The sequence below is a fragment of the Muscardinus avellanarius genome (assembly GCF_963383645.1).
Source record: "Muscardinus avellanarius genome assembly, chromosome: 13".
NCBI lineage: Eukaryota > Metazoa > Chordata > Mammalia > Rodentia > Gliridae > Muscardinus > Muscardinus avellanarius.
Genome location: NC_137799.1, coordinates 25052433 through 25069267, shown reverse-complemented (window position 1 = coordinate 25069267; position 16835 = coordinate 25052433). Strand labels below are relative to the sequence as shown.

At 38.8% G+C, this 16835-nt stretch overlaps 1 protein-coding gene across 6 annotated transcripts in view; it reads left to right on the top strand.

The window, feature by feature from the left end:
- The window catches only part of MUSK (muscle associated receptor tyrosine kinase), a gene marked incomplete at both ends in the record, with an annotated part of 113860 nt that overhangs the window by 42942 nt on the left and 54083 nt on the right, over positions 1 to 16835 (top strand). For 3 of the 6 annotated variants that reach the window (XM_080708801.1, XM_080708798.1, XM_080708797.1), the window contains 2 exons: positions 7070 to 7099; positions 14466 to 14590. In XM_080708801.1, coding sequence (XP_080564927.1) covers positions 7070 to 7099; positions 14466 to 14590 — 155 coding nt within the window. The remainder of the gene's footprint in view (positions 1 to 7069; positions 7100 to 14465; positions 14591 to 16835) is intronic. The other 3 variants (XM_080708802.1, XM_080708800.1, XM_080708799.1) reach the window with 1 other exon arrangement.

The following is a 16835-nucleotide window of genomic DNA, read 5'->3' as shown; positions in this document are numbered from 1 at the left end:
AGGCATGTATCACCACTTCTGGGTAACCCGTTACCTCTTTAAACATTGCTTCCCTGTCTTTCCCCATCTCCTCCACTTCTCAGGCTCATGTCAGGATATGAGAGAAGCTTCAAAACCTGTTCTCCCCACCATTCACTCAATGTTTCACTTTTTCTCCATTTTCTTTTTACCAAGGCTGTACGATTTCATAAACACCTTCTTCTTATTCACTTACTCTTCTGTTGACCTTCTCCAAGCTTGACTTTATCATATCTATTTTATATGTGTCTGTTTAAGTTTTGGCTATTATATCTTTAATTTCTGGCATTTCTACTGGTACTTTTTTAGGATTGCTTGTCTGAATATCAATTTTTCCTGTTTGTTTCATAATCTCTTGTTTGTTTTCTAAGCAGATGCTTTTTTTTTTCCCCTCTATTGAGGCTCTTACACTTTCTTTTTGCACCACTTTATTTTTCGTCCTGAGTAAATTAATCTTCTGAATACTGAATTCATTCAACTTCTTAGCAGTTGTTTTCCCAATGTGCTCTGAAATTATGATCTGTCTGCCCTTGAAAATTGATCTTTCCCTGAAATAATTTCCCTCGTTTCCAGTAATCTTGGAGGTTGCTTCTAGGAAGACTTCCAGTTCCTTCATTCTAATGAGGTGCTGTGAGTGGAAGTTTGGGCCCCAGATCTGTCACATTCTGGAAGTCAACCCAGATCCAGTCACTTAGGCCTCCGGAGGCACGACAGGCGTACTGGCCTCAGCATCAGGATTGCCCCTTCACCCTTGTGCAAATACGGCCGCTTCATTCCTGCCCTTTGCTTTGGGACAATGAGTTTCAAGCAATCAAACGTCAGCCCCCTTTCTCTGTCTAGAGAGTAGGACTCAGCTGTTTCTTTTTTTTTTTCTTTTTCTTTTTCTTTCTTTCTTTCTTTTTTTTTTTTTTTTCAGTACTGGGGATGGAACTCAGGGGCTTTCTACCTCAAGTTACACCTCCAGCCCTATTTTTTATGCTTTGTTTTGAAACAGGGTCTCACTGAGTTGTGAAGGGCCTCACTAAGTAGCTGAGGTTGTCCGTGAACTGCGATCCTCCTGACTCAGCCTCCCAAATGCTGGGATTACAAGCATGCGCCACCATGCCTGGCCAGCTGTTTCTTACTGATTGGGTTTTGTCAGCTTCTTCTGCACTGAGATAGGCATCTTGTTTTTGAACGTAGCTTTGTCTTTTAAGGTTACAACAACCAAAAACGTATAACTTCTTTATTATTGCTATGCGATGATTCTAGCTAGATGACTTATAATTGAGAACTCATAGCGCCAACTTCAGTAGTCTTTGTGCTATAATTATGACATATTCTACCCAGTATAATGTGTAAGAAATTAAAATGTGTATTATTATTCAAAAGGAACCAAAAGTATTGATACTTAAAGGTGATATTTTTATCCCTCTAGAAAAATACAAGCATATCAACTGCAAAGTTACCTTAACCAACATATTAGAGTATCATCTACAAGCAAAACACATACATGTGCACACAAAAAGATAGCTTTCCTATATAGCAGAAATACCCTATTCTACATTCGTTGTATAGAAGCACTTTTAATTAGGCAGTCCAGACTCAGGGCCCTTTCTCTTCACCTGAATTCTCTCTGCCTCCACATGATTTATTACTTATATTGACTTGGTTCTAACCACTGAGATAAGAAATGAATGAGGATAGCTAGAGAATCTTAGAATTCTCATGTTCAAAGAAACCCTTTGATACATAGATCAAATTCTTTTTCTTCATGACATTAGTATTTGACTATTGCTCAAACTTTTTCAAATACCTTTCTAACATCCATCCAAGGCAGAGCTAGCCAGATCCTATTTGGACTGCTTTCTTTGCATTTTTTCTTGTGATAATTCCATTACCAGAAAGAGGAGGCGCCAGTGCCATCCAACTGAGAGCCAGGAATGTGCTATGTCAGCCTCCTCTGAGACCTCAGCTCTGTGCAGCCAAATTCCCATTATCTTCCTGACTCCCTCACCTTCACAGCCAAAAGAACACAACCCTCTCTACAGTTCTGCCTGCTTCCTTCTCTGGTTTTGTCTTTCTCTCCACCAGGTCTATAGGACCTGTATGCTTTTACTAAATGTATTCCTTTTATTTCTGTCAAGGAATCCTGATGGCTTTCCTTCCTCTTACATTACAACAGATATCCCCGCCAAATTTCTCCTTCAACACCTAATAGAGTGCCCTGAATAGGAAAAACTTATAGAACCAAATTTCTCACATACGCATACACAGGCCAGTTTGAATTGAGAGAACTTAAGGAAAAAATGAACAAAAATCAAGTATGGGATATTTGCAATTCTCCATGATGTTACCAGAGTCCTAGGGCAGAGACATGACCCAGGGAGTCCCAGCAGACCAGAGTCAGCCACCCACTACTTCAAGGGTCCAATCAGAAATAAGTAGGGAATGAATTTATTTAGTGTGGCCATACAACAAAGTCTGGGAAGGCATCCTCATCATCATTGAAGTACTAACAGGAGCTTCAGGGTTACATAGGGGAAGGACGAAAGCAAAAGTATACGTACCAGCAGTCTTGGTCAGACTGTCTTCTGGCTGGTCCTTATCTCATGTCTGGTTCCACGGGATCCTCCTGGCTCTCTGGAAATCATTCATTCTTGAGGGAGTGATTTGGATCCTGTCATGAGGTGATCTGCATTTGAGGCTTGCTTATTTCTGAAACCTGAGATAAGTTGAGAAGAAATGACTCAGAGAAAGACCAGGCCAGAGGAGCAAAATGTGGTCTGTCAGGACAATGGCTGAGCCCTCTTTAAAAATCTCCAGTTTTAATGGAGCCCCTTTGACATTAGAACCAAATCTCACACACACATACATCCAAAGTCCAATTTGTGGCACTATGCCTTAATTAAAAGCAAAATGAATAAAAGTGAGTATTTGGATATTAAATATTTTCAATAGCATCAATAAGCTTCCTATATTATATGGCTCCAAATAAAAACATAGGCAAATTCCTATTCATGAAGTAAAGCATTTAGAAACTTGCTATTTTTTTTTTTAATTTGTTGGGCTTCACATTTCAGTTTGGTTTAATTGTGAAAATCACAGAATAAGAGAAGCTGGTAAGTTTGAAAGTGAGGAATCAGAATAGGAAAGTGTATTATCAGGTCTGAAAATATGAAAATATTTATTGGATTTTTTTTTTACTTCATTCTTGTCCAGTGGAAAGAAGTGGAAACAGATCTTGTGGGTAGTAAGTGTAAGGAAAATGGTTTTGATATGGCTTGATTTAGAGAGGATTTTTTTTAGAAGTTTATAAAAATAGGTTGCTATAATTATACTGAGTGCCTTATAAATTCAAGAAAATGATGGATTACTGCTTAAGTTGAATGTTTAAGTGAATAGGTTATATATCAATAAGAACAATCATTGATTCTCTATTCTAACTGTCCTACTGGACAATCTCAAGAGAGCAGAAGGAAAATGCATTACTAATTCAAATGACAAAGAAATTTTAAAAAATAAATATTTATTTGTTTTCTACAAGAGACTATGTGGCACTTAAGGAATAAATAAACAACAACACAAGCTTGATATTTGAAACCAACATGGTTCTTATCCTATTCCACTAAAGAGATTAAAAATAAATTTGAAAGACAAGACTAATGTATTTAAGTTAAATGAGAATTTAAGAATTAAATGGGAATAAAGACCAAGAAGCAGCATATTTAAAAATTAAGTAGTAAAGTAATAAATTCAAAACTCAAGAGAATTACAATATGCCACGCAAGCCAGATACATGGAAAAGTTAGGACTCCAGTTTGATCTTGAAATGACCACCAAGCTGATTTTTCCATAATTTTCTCTAACACAAAGCAACCTCAATTGTGTGTGCATGTGTGTACCTATGTGTGCATTAATGTACAAGCATATGTAAATATGTCGGCCTAAGGATATATATTTGTATTTATGTATAGAAAAAATTTTGATAGGATATATATGAAAGTGAAATTGCTGGTAGAACTTCAAAGTTTCCTCTTGGGAAAACAACACATTTTGAACATTCTTTTGTCTCTTGAGTTGGTTCTATTTAACTACAGTGGAGGAAATAGGTATATGCTTTCAAAACCTTGCACTGACTCCAATCTCCTTCCCCAAGAAAAATCAAGCAAAACAAGCAACAGTGACTACAGGGAAAACAGAGTGAGAAATATCAAAGAGAAACTGGCATTGTTGACCACCGGGCCTATGCTCAAAGTCCAGGTTAAGTGTAGTCTAGTAGAAGATCAATGCAGCAGCACTTAAAAGAGACTCTGAATCATTCTGCCTTTGCTCTACAAATCTGACAAAGAGCGGGATTAGAAACGAAAATGACGTCGGGCGTGGTGGCGCACGCTTGTAATCCCTGTGCTTGGGAGGCTGAGACAGGAGGATCGCACGGGTTCTAAGCCAGCCTCAGCTATTCAGTGAGGCTTCCAGCAACTTAGTGAGACCCTGTTTCCAAAATAAAAAAAATACATAAAAAAGGTCTGGGAGTATAGCCCGGAGGTAGAAAGCCTCCGGGTTCCACCCCCAGTACCACCAAAAAAAAAAAAAAAAAAGAAAGAAAGAAACGAAAATGACAAGCCAGGTGTGGTGGCGCACGCTTGTAATCCCAGCATTCCGGAGGCTGAGACCGAAGGATCACGGTTGTCGGACAGCCTCAGCTACTTAGTGAGGTCCTCTGCAACTCAATGAGACCTGGTTTCAAATAAAGAATAAAAATGGGGCAGGAGGTGTAGCTTGGAGGTTGAATGAACCTGGGTTCCACCGCAAGACTAGCAAAATAAATAAATAAATAAAAATAAAATAAAAATAAAATAAAATAAATAAAATGACAAATGAATAAGATCTGCAGAATTGACTGTTGCACTTCAACCTGCATGATATGCAATTTAGGAGCCATGGTCACTGTGGAATAAAGTCACTTTGCTCAGCTAGTCACTCACAAATACTTACTTGACTGGTCGAAAATAAAAATGGGGGAAAAAAATTTCAGTCTTGGAAACAAGTGCATTTTTCCAAGAAATTAAAAGGACATACCAGCCCAAAACATTCAAAGTAAATTTTTGAAGCTTAATCTGGCCCAACCATGGGCCTTCATTTATTTCTTCTCATTAATGTCTGTGATGCTATTAGAGACTCTGCAGTTTCCAAGAGTCCACAGGACCAGTCTTAAGTATGGAAAAAAATGGTGCTTACCCAATACCTATGCTTTGTGTATGCTTTTTTTATTTATTTATTTAAAGATTCATTTCACAGACAACTTCAAAACCTCCTTTAAACCATAAGTGTACTTAGCTTAGAAATTTTAATTTGCCTTTGGGTTGGATACTTAAAAAAATAAAACAAGGGATGGGCATGATATCACATGCCTATAATCCCACTACTTGAGAGGCTGAGAGAGAAGAATCACAGGTTCGAGGCCGGCCTCAGTAATTTAGCAAGACCCTCAGTAGCTTAGCAAGACCCTTTTTCAAAATAAAAAATAAAAAGGGTTGGGGGTGTATCTTGGAGGTAGGATGTTCCTGAGTTCAATCCCTAGTTCCAGTAAACAAACAAGAATGTGCCACTAACTAGGTTGGCAGAGGTAGTAGAGAAAATTCAGACAGAGTACAATCTAAATGAGAAATTCTAAAGCATTTAAATTTAAAAAGATCATTGAGCTTAAATATGCCCTTTTCATAATGTTCGGTTAAAGCAGAAGACTGTCTCAAATGGGGATTGAAGTCCTGGCTCTGCCCCTGCAGCAAATCCCTGATTGATTGGTCTGGAAAATGGGCTGGTGAGATCAATTGTGTTTCATCACAGATACATGGTGAGAGGTCAAAGGGATGCAAGATGTATGTAAAGTATCCAAGCCCTGTGACAATCTATGCACGTGGATTCCTGTCATTGAAAGCCATTAAAATTGCATCAGCATATATATATATATATATATATATATATATATATATATATATATATATAGTGTGTGTGTGTGTGTATGTGTGTGTGTGTGTGTGTTACTGGGGGTGGAACCCAGGGGTTTTCAATCTCCGGGCTCTACTCCCAGACCTATTTTTTATACTTTATTTGGAAACAGGGTCTCACTAAGTTGCTGAGAGCCTCACTAAGTAGCCGAGGCTGGCTTCGAACCTGTGCGATCCTCCTGTCTCAGCCTCCCAAGCACGGGGATTACAAGCGTGCGCCACCACGCCCGGCTTTGCATCACTATTTTTTAATTTATAAACAAATACTGCAGTCGGCTTATCATTCACTCAAAGTTGATGTGAACCAACAAACCTTCAGGAAAGAAAAAATAGAGCTCTATGTAGGGTCTCCATCCCATATGCTTATGAGAAACATTTTGGAGCCATTCCTGTGGCTTCATTTGTCTCTGTCCTCTAGGATTTTGTAAAGTTTATAAATCCTCAGTCCTTTATATCCAACATAGACATTTTTTACATTTTCCTTTGCTAGGCTAGTAGGTTCCCAGAAGATCATGATTGGCTCCTGTCTGCTCTTGGAGCAGCCTCTGGGTATTAAATCAGAGTCGCGGATCTCTGCTGGAGGTAGGCTCCGGCTGTGCAGAAACCCCCTAATCCTCTGTTTACCACAACAAGAGTTTATTGCCATAGAAATGATAGCTGAGATCCCGGATCCAAGGGCACTGACTCCACAGCAGGGCTTGGTAAGAGGAGAGGTCAAGCTACAAGGGGCACAGAATGTAGGAGAATAGGAGGTGCTCTGTTGCCTTGGAAGAAAGGGGGATTGTCTGCATTAAAATGAAAATGCATGAGTGAGCTGTGCTGTTGAGTATGTTGTGATCATTTGTATGATACTGCCTAGCAAGAAGTGGTCATTGGAATGTTATGGTTTACTTTCAAAAATCCCAGCCTTTCCCCTGGATTGCATTTGTTTCTTATTCAAATAAGAAACAAACAGACTCTAATTAATTGTGTGGCACAACCAATGTTCTGTCAAAGATTTCCCTTTTCATGATGTGTTGTTCTGTTTGTGTTTATTGTATGTGTCATGTTTCTATTAACAGAAGAAAGCGAACCTGAGCAGGATGCTAAAGGTATTTTTTTTTTCTTTTTGCACTGCTTCTTTTTTAATGTATGGCTCTTTTTCAGTTGCTTAGTTTTGTTGACCTTACCAATAGCTCTACGTGCCATTATTCTATTAAGAAACAATAAACAGCCCACGGAATATATAGCCACAGCCTTTAACAGAGGGCAGTAGATGGGCTGCTTTGTACATAATCTGCTTGATAACCTTTTCCATTTCTTAAGAAAAGACTTGCAACAGAAATAGTTAAATTGGGTATTTGAAACTCTAAAAACAAATAAAATTAAATTAAATAAATCAAGATGAGAATGTAAATCACACACAAGTTGGAACAGAATGTTACCCTTTAACTAAAAGATTTGTTTTGGCGGTGCAGACTAACATTTTGGAGAAATGTTATAAAGCCAAGATGCCACCTTAAGTTTTTAGTATTATTATTTCAAAAGACAGGAAGACAGGAAGTGTTATGCAATTGCTCCAAATCAATAAAATTCAAGTTTTTCACTTTAATGCATATTTTATAAAAATGTGTTTAGAAGAAAGTAACTGCAAGTCAAAATTATTTGGGACAAACCCCACTGTAGAATAAGAGTTTTGCAGAACAAAAAGTTTCTCTCTCTCTCTCTCTCTCTCTCTCTCTCTCTCTCTTCTCTCTCTCTCTCTCTCCTCTCTCTCTCTCTCTCTCTCTCTTCTTTTCTTTTTTCTTTTTGGTACTCTTAGCTATCCCCCCAGCCCCCAGCCCTATTTTCTTTTTATTTGGAAAGAGGGTCTCATTAGGTTGATGAGAGTCTCACTACTTGCTGAGGCTGTGTTGGAACCTGCCATCCTCCTGTCTCAGCCTCCCAAGTACTGGGATTACAGGCATCTGCCACCACACCCTGCTAGAAAAAGAACATTTTCATCAAGATTAAATCCCAGTTTGTGCTCTTCTAACCTAGACTTCGATATTTTGGGGATGAACTTCAGAAGTTCATCTTTCACTTTGACTCGAGGAATTCTCTCAGGCTGGTATTATTTAAAATAGCACCTCCTTATCTTAGAATCTCAAATAAAACACAGATCAGGTGTCCCTAATTCGAAATACTTCAGGACCAGAAGTGTTTCAGAATTCAGAGTTTTCCAGATTTTAGAATATTTGCATGAATTACATCAACGGAACATCCCTAATCTAAAAATCTAAAATGCATGGAATTTTAAACTTTTTGTCGATCATGTTGGTGCTGCTGGTGCTCAAAACATTTCAGATTTCAAAGAGTTTCAGATTTTGAATTTTTAGACCCAAGATGCCCAGCCAGTACTTGAAATATTTTTTTTTCTAAATACAAGACTGCTTACAACTAAATTCAGGTAAAATCCATTATCACCTAGTTCTTAGTAATTTTTATGTTTTTTTTTAATTTTTGAGGGAGGGGGTGTCAACATAAGGTTTTTGTTTTGATTTTTTTTTAACTTATTACTATCACTCAGTGCTGGTTTGAACCATGTAAAAGCCTCTTTAAGGGAAGCTAGAAAATAAGAAAGAGAAGAGAGAAAATAAAATTCATGTAAGCTCATTGTGTCCTTTGAAATAATAGCTGAGAAATTAATGATGTAATAAGTATTATTTTGCCTTAGTAAGAAAAGTCCTTCATCCCAAGCCACACTGCGCCTTCATTTCAGGACTTTGTTTGTATCCTCTTTTCCCCAAACTTTCTATCATACCAGGATAATTTGAGAAGGAATGATGGCTTTATCTCTTTAATGTATATTACCGGTTAAAATGGCAATCTTAACTGGGTATTGTGATGCCTGGACTTGGGAGGCTGAGATAGGAGGAGCCCAAGTTTGCAGCCAACCTCAGCTACTTAGCGAGGCCCTCCACAATTTAGTGAGATCCTGTTTCAAAATAAAAATAAAATAGGACTGGGGTTATAGCTCAGAGGTAGAAAGCCCGTGGGTTCAATCCCCAGTAAACACACACACACACACACACACACACACACACACACACACACACGGAATCTTAAAATGATTATATATCTCAAAGTGCTTTGAAAAATGGAGAGGGATTGAGGAAAGAGAGAGAGAAAGAGAGAGATGATATGATATAATATGATATATGATATAATATGATATAATATTGTTTTATAAAGAACTTAGCAATTATTGGCTGTTTAAGTCCAATTTTGAGTATAGGATTCTACACCTTCAGTAAGTTCTGCAAATCTGCCCAAGAGAAATAAAGCCCAAAACTCATAAATAGGTTCCATGAGAGAAAAACCCAAGGGAAGTATATTGCCTGTTCTATTTTCCATTCTGCAGATGAACATTAAGTTGCCTGTTCACAGGAAAATGATTGGGAAAGAGCCCACAGTGAACTAGAGAATGACAGATAAGACAGGAAGGAGAGCTGAACAGATTTTTTCTTTCAAAATCATATCAAAGCCAGGCACGGTTGTGCACACCGGAATCCCAGTACTTGGGAGGCTAAGACAGGAGGGTCACAGGATCAAGGCCAACCTCAGAATCTTTGGAGAGACCTTTTTTTTTTTTTTTTTTTTGGTGGTACTGGGGTTCCTGGAAACCCTTCTACTTCCGGGCTACACTCCCAGACTTACTTTTTATATTTTTATTTGGAAACAGGGTCTCCTAAGCCAGCGCGACTGGCTTTGAAACTGCGCGATCCTCCTGTCTCCGCCTCCCAAGCGCTGGGATTACAAGCGTGCACCACCACGCCTGGCTTACAATGCACATTTTAATGATAAGAAACACTTCACGTTATGTTTTAAATTGAAGGTATATAATGTATTTGCTAATGGGATTTACTGTTGGGTTATATCTAAATTTATTATTATAGGTGTATTATTATCCATGGACATTATTCATCTTTCTTTGTGTCTGTATGGTACTGGAGATTGAACCCTGGAGTGATCTACCTCTGAGATACACCCCAGCCCTATTTTATTTTATTTTATTTTATTTTATGTGTGTGTGTGTGTGTGTGTATGTGTGTGTGTGTGTGTGTGTGTGTGTGTGTGTGTGTGGTACTGGAGATTGAACCCTGGAGTGATCTACCTCTGAGATACACCCCAGCCCTATTTAGAAACAATATCTCACGAGGTTGATGAAAGTCTCCCTACTTGCTGAGGCTGTCCTCAAACCTGTGATCCTCCTGGGTCAGCCTCCCAAGTACTGGGATTAAAACTCTATGCCTCTATTCCAAACTTATTTTTAATTTGAAACAAGATCTCACTAAGTTGCTGAGGGCCTCACTCAATTACGAGGCTGGCCTGAAACCTCTAACCCTTCTTATCAGATTCCCAAGTGCCGGGAGTATCGGTGTGCACCCCCACGCCCAGCCCCATCAGTCAGTTTTAATTGCAACTGATCTTACTGTTCTCAATGGCTATTAAATGTGTTCAAGTTTTTTTCTTTTATTGGTGCTTGTAGTCATACATCTTAATGAGATACAAGATGGCATCGTATTTCTTTCATTGTCTCTTCACCTTTTATATTTAGAACTAGAAACAAATACAAATGGGTAAAAATTAATCAGCTATATTGCAGAGAAAGCCGGATTGAAGAATAAAGCTTCTGCTCCTCTTAATAACCAGACTAATATAACTATATAACTTCTGTCTCTTCATCCCTCTCACCCTCTCCCCACTCGTCTCCGTTTTGCTCCTGATTGTAGGATGTAGAAGCTCTGACCAGGCGAGCATACTGCTGCTCACCAACCTGGTGCTCTTTATATCCAGGAGGGCTAGGAGAATTATGGCCCAGAGAGGGGCTGAGATGCACACACCTTACGCTGGTCCCCTCCCCAGACTCACCAGAGAACTCACTCACTCACTCATTCGTTTATTTTGCAAATATTTACTGAGCACCTACCATGAACTATGCAGAGTTCTGGAGCTAGAAACAGAGATACAGCAGTTAGCCTATGAAGGAACAAGCAAACCTTGCCCTTGTGATGTATACATTCCAAGTAAAGAAACAGCCAACAAACAAATAAATCAGGAGTCCTGGAGTAGGTAGTATGAGGAGATAAGAGCTAGGGTAAGGGAGATAAAGACAGAGGCGCATTGTGACAATGGGATCCTTGCTATTCACCCAGGAGATAGCTGGAACTGCGTTTGAAGATAGGAAAGAATGGAAATGAAGAATTGAAGACATCTTCCCATTCTGGGAAAAGTCAACTGAGTGTCTGTTTTATCTTTAGGAGAGAAAGTGGGCGCACAGGAGAGACCATCTTCACTCTCATTTTTCTTCTCTCGGCACACTGTGCTCACACAGTCAGCCCTGTGTGGAGCAGTTCACGGCACAGACTCATGTTCATGGTGCTCTGTGTGATGCCGACACAACTCTCTTATGTACCCCCGTCTCCCCCACCCAAGGACCCCAAGAGGGTTATAATATGGGGTATAGATATATATTAAATTATCTTCAACATCACACTGAGCTGTAAAATAATTTGGCTCTGATTTATTTACTCTCTCACATTATGCTTAAGTGTGTTGTGCAATATGGATCATCAGAGATTTTGCAATGAGCTCAAATGATATTCCACATAATGTAATACCCGCCAAAAGAAAAAAAAAACTATAAATTATAGCAAAATAAACCTTGCCTGATTACCAAATTTCCAAGAATTTAAGATCTCTAAATTAAAGCTCCCGTCTTTATAAATGAAAGCAGAAGTTGTCTAGATTTCATTTTTTCCCCTTTGTTCTGCCCCTCTTCAGCTAGAAGGTTTTCTTTCAAGTTCAAGGGTATAGTCAATGTGATGAGATCACTTTTCAAGCACCTATAATCCCAGACCAAATGTCTCCAAGATCTTGCTTCTTTCAGATTCTCAGAGGCAAAAGGACCCCTAGGATATTCATTTCAGTGTCCTCACGCTCGAACACTGCAATAACAAATCCTACAAGATGTATCATAGCCAGTGATGCCTGTGGACTCGACTCTTTTTGTGCAGTCTAGATCTCTGTCATTGTTACCAGAAAACAATAAGAAAGGGACCCGGGTGCACCCTCACGAGGATGCCAATCAGGTTAGTTGTCTAAAAACTCCAGCCTGTGAATTGGACTCAGTTGGGATAATAGGAATCTAAAAAGAGCCACGCGTCACACGTGGATGATACGGCTTTCAAGGTTGTTTTAATCTATAATTGATGACCTTTCCTCCACCCACACTGTAATTTTTTTATTGAGAAAACGGAATAATTTGTCTTGTTAAATTTCCTGTATTCTGGAATTGATTGAGATGCATCTCCGTGGTGCTATAAACACATTCCAAAACTCTCTGTTATTTGAAGATAGATAAGGACTAAGATCAGGCTCCAGTTTTGGTCTAGGGGGTAGATTCACCTGCATTTTGAATATTTGATACCATATTCGGCTGCTTTCTTTTTCAAACCACATACTGCCTTTGAAGACAGCGGCTTTCCTTTGTTTGTACTCCTGGCTTCGGGGTCTAATACTTGTAAATCTAAAATGTTCTCGATTTCATCTCCTAGAATCTTCAATATCAAAAGATCAGATGTAGTTGGGAGTAGAGGCATATATCTGTAATCTCAGTACTTGGGAGGCTGAGACAGGAGGATCACAGCAGGTTCAAGAATGACCTCACTAACTTAACAAGACTCTCAGTAACCTAGTGAGACCCTGTTTCAACATAAAAAAGGTCTGAGGATGCACCTGGGTTCAATCCCCAGTAACACACACACCCACCCAGCAGCCAAATTAATTTAATTTGCAAAAGAGATGTAGTTGTTAAGCAAATCTTATCCTTCTTTATCTTCTTGAATTATGACATTTTTTAAAAGAGGTAATTCAACAATCAGATCAAGTTCTAATACCTCCCTGGATTTGTTCTATTATTCTATTATCCCACAAATCTTCTAACACACTATCTCTCCATACTTTTATAATCCAGACTTCACAGCTGGGGGTGGTGGCCCACATTTGTAATTCCAGTACTTGGGAGGCGGAGACAGGAGGATCGCGCAGGTTTGAAGCGCCTCTCTGGCTTAAGAGACCCTGTTTCCAAATAAAAATATAAAATAGGTCTGGGAGTATAGCCCGGAGGTAGAAGGGTTTCCAGGAACCCCAGTACCACCAAAAAATTTAAAAAAATAAAAAAATAAAATAAAGAATAAAAATAGGGCTGGGGATGTAGCTCAGAATGCCCTGGGTTCCATCTCCAGTAACACACACACACACACACACACACACACATACACACACACACAATACAAGAATACAAACGCCACAAATTTCAATTAACTAGGAGGTCTAAGCTTCTAATTATAATATTAATCAGAGTTTTGTATCTATGAACTACATTATGATATGATACTACAGCACCAATAAAAGTATTTTTTAAAAAAGGAAAACAGGCAGGAGGAAAAAATATTATATTTATATAGTTAATAGGCAATCTAAAAGATTTACTAGTAGTTTAAAAGAAAACTAGATTTGAAGTCAGAGGACACGAGGTCAGGTCTCTCACCCGTTCGTTTTATTACATTGGGGAAAAGCAAAGTACTTTGACTGGGATTTGGTTTCCACAGCAAAAAAATAAGTGGGAACCTAGTCTGTCTGTGAAGCCTCTTCCAAGTTTAATAATTCTGTGAGTCTAAGTATCTTCTAATTCACTGTATAGTCGGAACCTCAACCCTCCTCTTTGGTTAGAAGTAAACTTTCTCACCTCCAAAGAACTTTCTCTTACTAAATAAGGAGATTAGGCCTCAGAAAGAAATATAAATTACTCATTCTCCTGCCCACTTTTTGGGAAAAGTACCCTTTTTCTTGCTTTGCCCAAATATATCATCTCATTCTCTGAGAAGTGTGACTGATTTTGTCCTTCCTCACACTTTGAAACAGCTGAGGATATAAAATATTAATTAATTGTTTCTTTAATTCAGTAAAACACTATTCTCTGTTCTCTTTGGTCAGGGACTTTTCAGGATACTGAATGTAGTACTGAGCAAGATTGGCAAGGTCTTGTAGTTTCAGACAATCCAGAGAGGTTAAAAAAATATATCAGATAGGGATAAGATCTGTAAAGACAATAAAATGGGCTGATGAAAGAAGGACTGGGGGAAGGGATACATGATGTGTTGGGTGATGAAGGAGGGTCCATCCAAGGAAATGTCACTGCAGTAGAGGCTTGAATGATCAGGAAGACCTTGCCTGAGGAATAACAAGGGCAAGCAATTCAGGGCCATGTCATTTAGGCTTGGACGCCAGAGCATGGCTTCTGGTGTTGTCCTTGTGGCAGAAGAACACACTGAAGGATTGCACAAAGGGAAACATAGTCTGATTTGCATTTTTAAAGACCACTCTACCTTGACCTTTCTCTATAAGAAAGTCACTCTTCTGTTTTTCTAACAGTTTTTGCCAGAATCCTGCGCGCTCCTGAATCCCACAATGTCACCTTTGGCTCCTTTGTGACCCTGCGCTGTACTGCAACAGGCATCCCTGTCCCCACCATCAGCTGGTTTGAAAATGGAAACGCTGTGAGTGTCATGGGTCAAGGGACTTGTTTGGGAAAGGCTCCCTGGTGGTGAAGTGCAGGGTGGAGCAGAGATTCGCAGTTACCCTGATCTCTGTCATTGGTCCCAACTGCCACTGTCTTTGTCCTAAAAGCCACTGACATAGAAATTGAACACCAAGAGTTCACTTCTTTTCCTGTATCATAGGGAATAGTAGAAAACCAAATGCTTTTTTTGTGCCCTTGCATAAAAAGGAAGTGGCCACAAGTCCTTCCCACAAGTAAAAGACTTTTCATAAAATATATCAGTGAAAGATTGGTTCACTGCTAGAGGCCACCTTGCTCAAAAGTAATCCAGAATTAGAATTCTTGCCTGTCAGTTCAACATGCTTTTCTTCATTCTTAATGGTAGCAATAATAGGTAATGTACATAAGATGATTATTTTGAGCCAGGTCCTAGCCTTAACACTTTGCACATGAACCAGCATTTATTCAATCTACAAGTATACATTGGGCATCTGTGTATCAAGTACTATTACAGGTTCTGTAGAAACAGGAGCCAACAGAACAGGCAAAGTTTTCCGCCCTCAAAGAGGTTGTATCCTGATGGGCAGGGACAGAAAATAAAACAAACAAGAGACTATATATTGTGTGTGGGTTGTGTCAAATACTATGGGAAAAATGAAGCTGGAAAAGAAGCTTGACCTTTGGAGAAAGATTTTGTTTTCAGTGAAGGGATCCAGCCTCTATAAAACAAAGATATTTGGACAAAGATATGGAAGAGATGAAGGAGGAGGTTATGTTCATAACTGGAAGAAAATAACTAGATAAGGGCTCTGAGATAAGGTATGTCAAGGGAACAACAAAGAGGCCATTTCAGTTAGAGGTGAAAAGGGCAAAGAGGTAAGGGATGTGTGCAGGCATTGCAGATCATATGGATGACATGTATAGGTCATTGAAACAATTTGGTTTTTATTTATATAAGATGGGATAGGCTGTTCTGTTGTCTGCTTTTCTTGCTGACACTCGCTCATTGTGGTTTGTTTTCTTGTGTGCCTTGTTATCTTTGATTATATGCTATTTCTTTTATTGGAAAAAATGGGAGAAACTAATTTAAGGTCTAAAGGTAGGTACTTTTCCCCCAGAGGAAATTTTTGCATGTTTCTGCCAGGGACCAAGTGCTATGCTAACTTTTGGACCACCTAAAGCCAAACTCAAGGTTTGAAGCTTCTTGGACACGCCAGATAATTATGGTCTATAATTCTTTATGTGGGCTATTACACTAATTCTACACGCTGATATATCCCTGATAGCTAGCTCTTTGATTTCTTAATTTGTTGTATCTTTATTTATACTTCTTTGGGCCCTAAGTTTGTGTCTCCTTATCCTTAAGGTCATATAAAAGAAAGTGCAGTTTCTGGAGTTGGCAAAGTCTTTCAAGAGGAAATGATCAAAATTTTGCTACATGTGTTAAAATTATTTCCACAATTTTAGTTTTTTTCAATGTGAGGGTTCATATGAATGACTTAGCTTATTGATATCTGAAAAACAAACTTATCATGAATTATTATTATCATTAGAGTTTATAGAGTCTGCCATTTGTCTATTTACATTTGGTTTTCACCCAGTTTTTCTAGTTCTGATCCTGTGTATGTGTGTGTTGCTAGGTGTGTGTGTGTGTGTGTGTGTGTGTGTGTGTGTGTGTGTGTTACTAAGAATGGAACTTAGGGACATTCTACCTCTGAGCTACACTCCCAGCCCTATTTTTTTTTAATTTTTACTTGTAAACAGTATCTCACTAAGTTGCTAAGACTGGCTGTGAACCTGCCATCCTCCTGTCTCAGCCTTCTGAGTAATGGGATTACACGTGTACACCACCACACATGGCTCTGATACACTTTCCAAGGGAAAGAAAATATACTTCATTCTTAATTGCTTTTAATATAAATCAATACAATTTTAATATAAATCAATACAATTTTAAAATCAATACAACACTTGAATCTTTCTCTTCTATGCTTTATTTTTGTGAAGGGATAAGGGGAGCCCCATTCAGTGTGTCTTTTTCTCAGGCTCTACTGCTCATAACTGTTCACTTCATAAACCCCTCACACACAGAAATAATCTCATTCAAGGCCTCTAGCTCATGAGAAGATGCCTCAGCCCAGTCTGCATAAGTTACATAAGAGCTCCCAAAGCTCAAGTACTTTACTGACTTTCTCTAAGTCCATTCCTATTTACGGCCCAGCTAGCTGACCTTTGAAATTTTC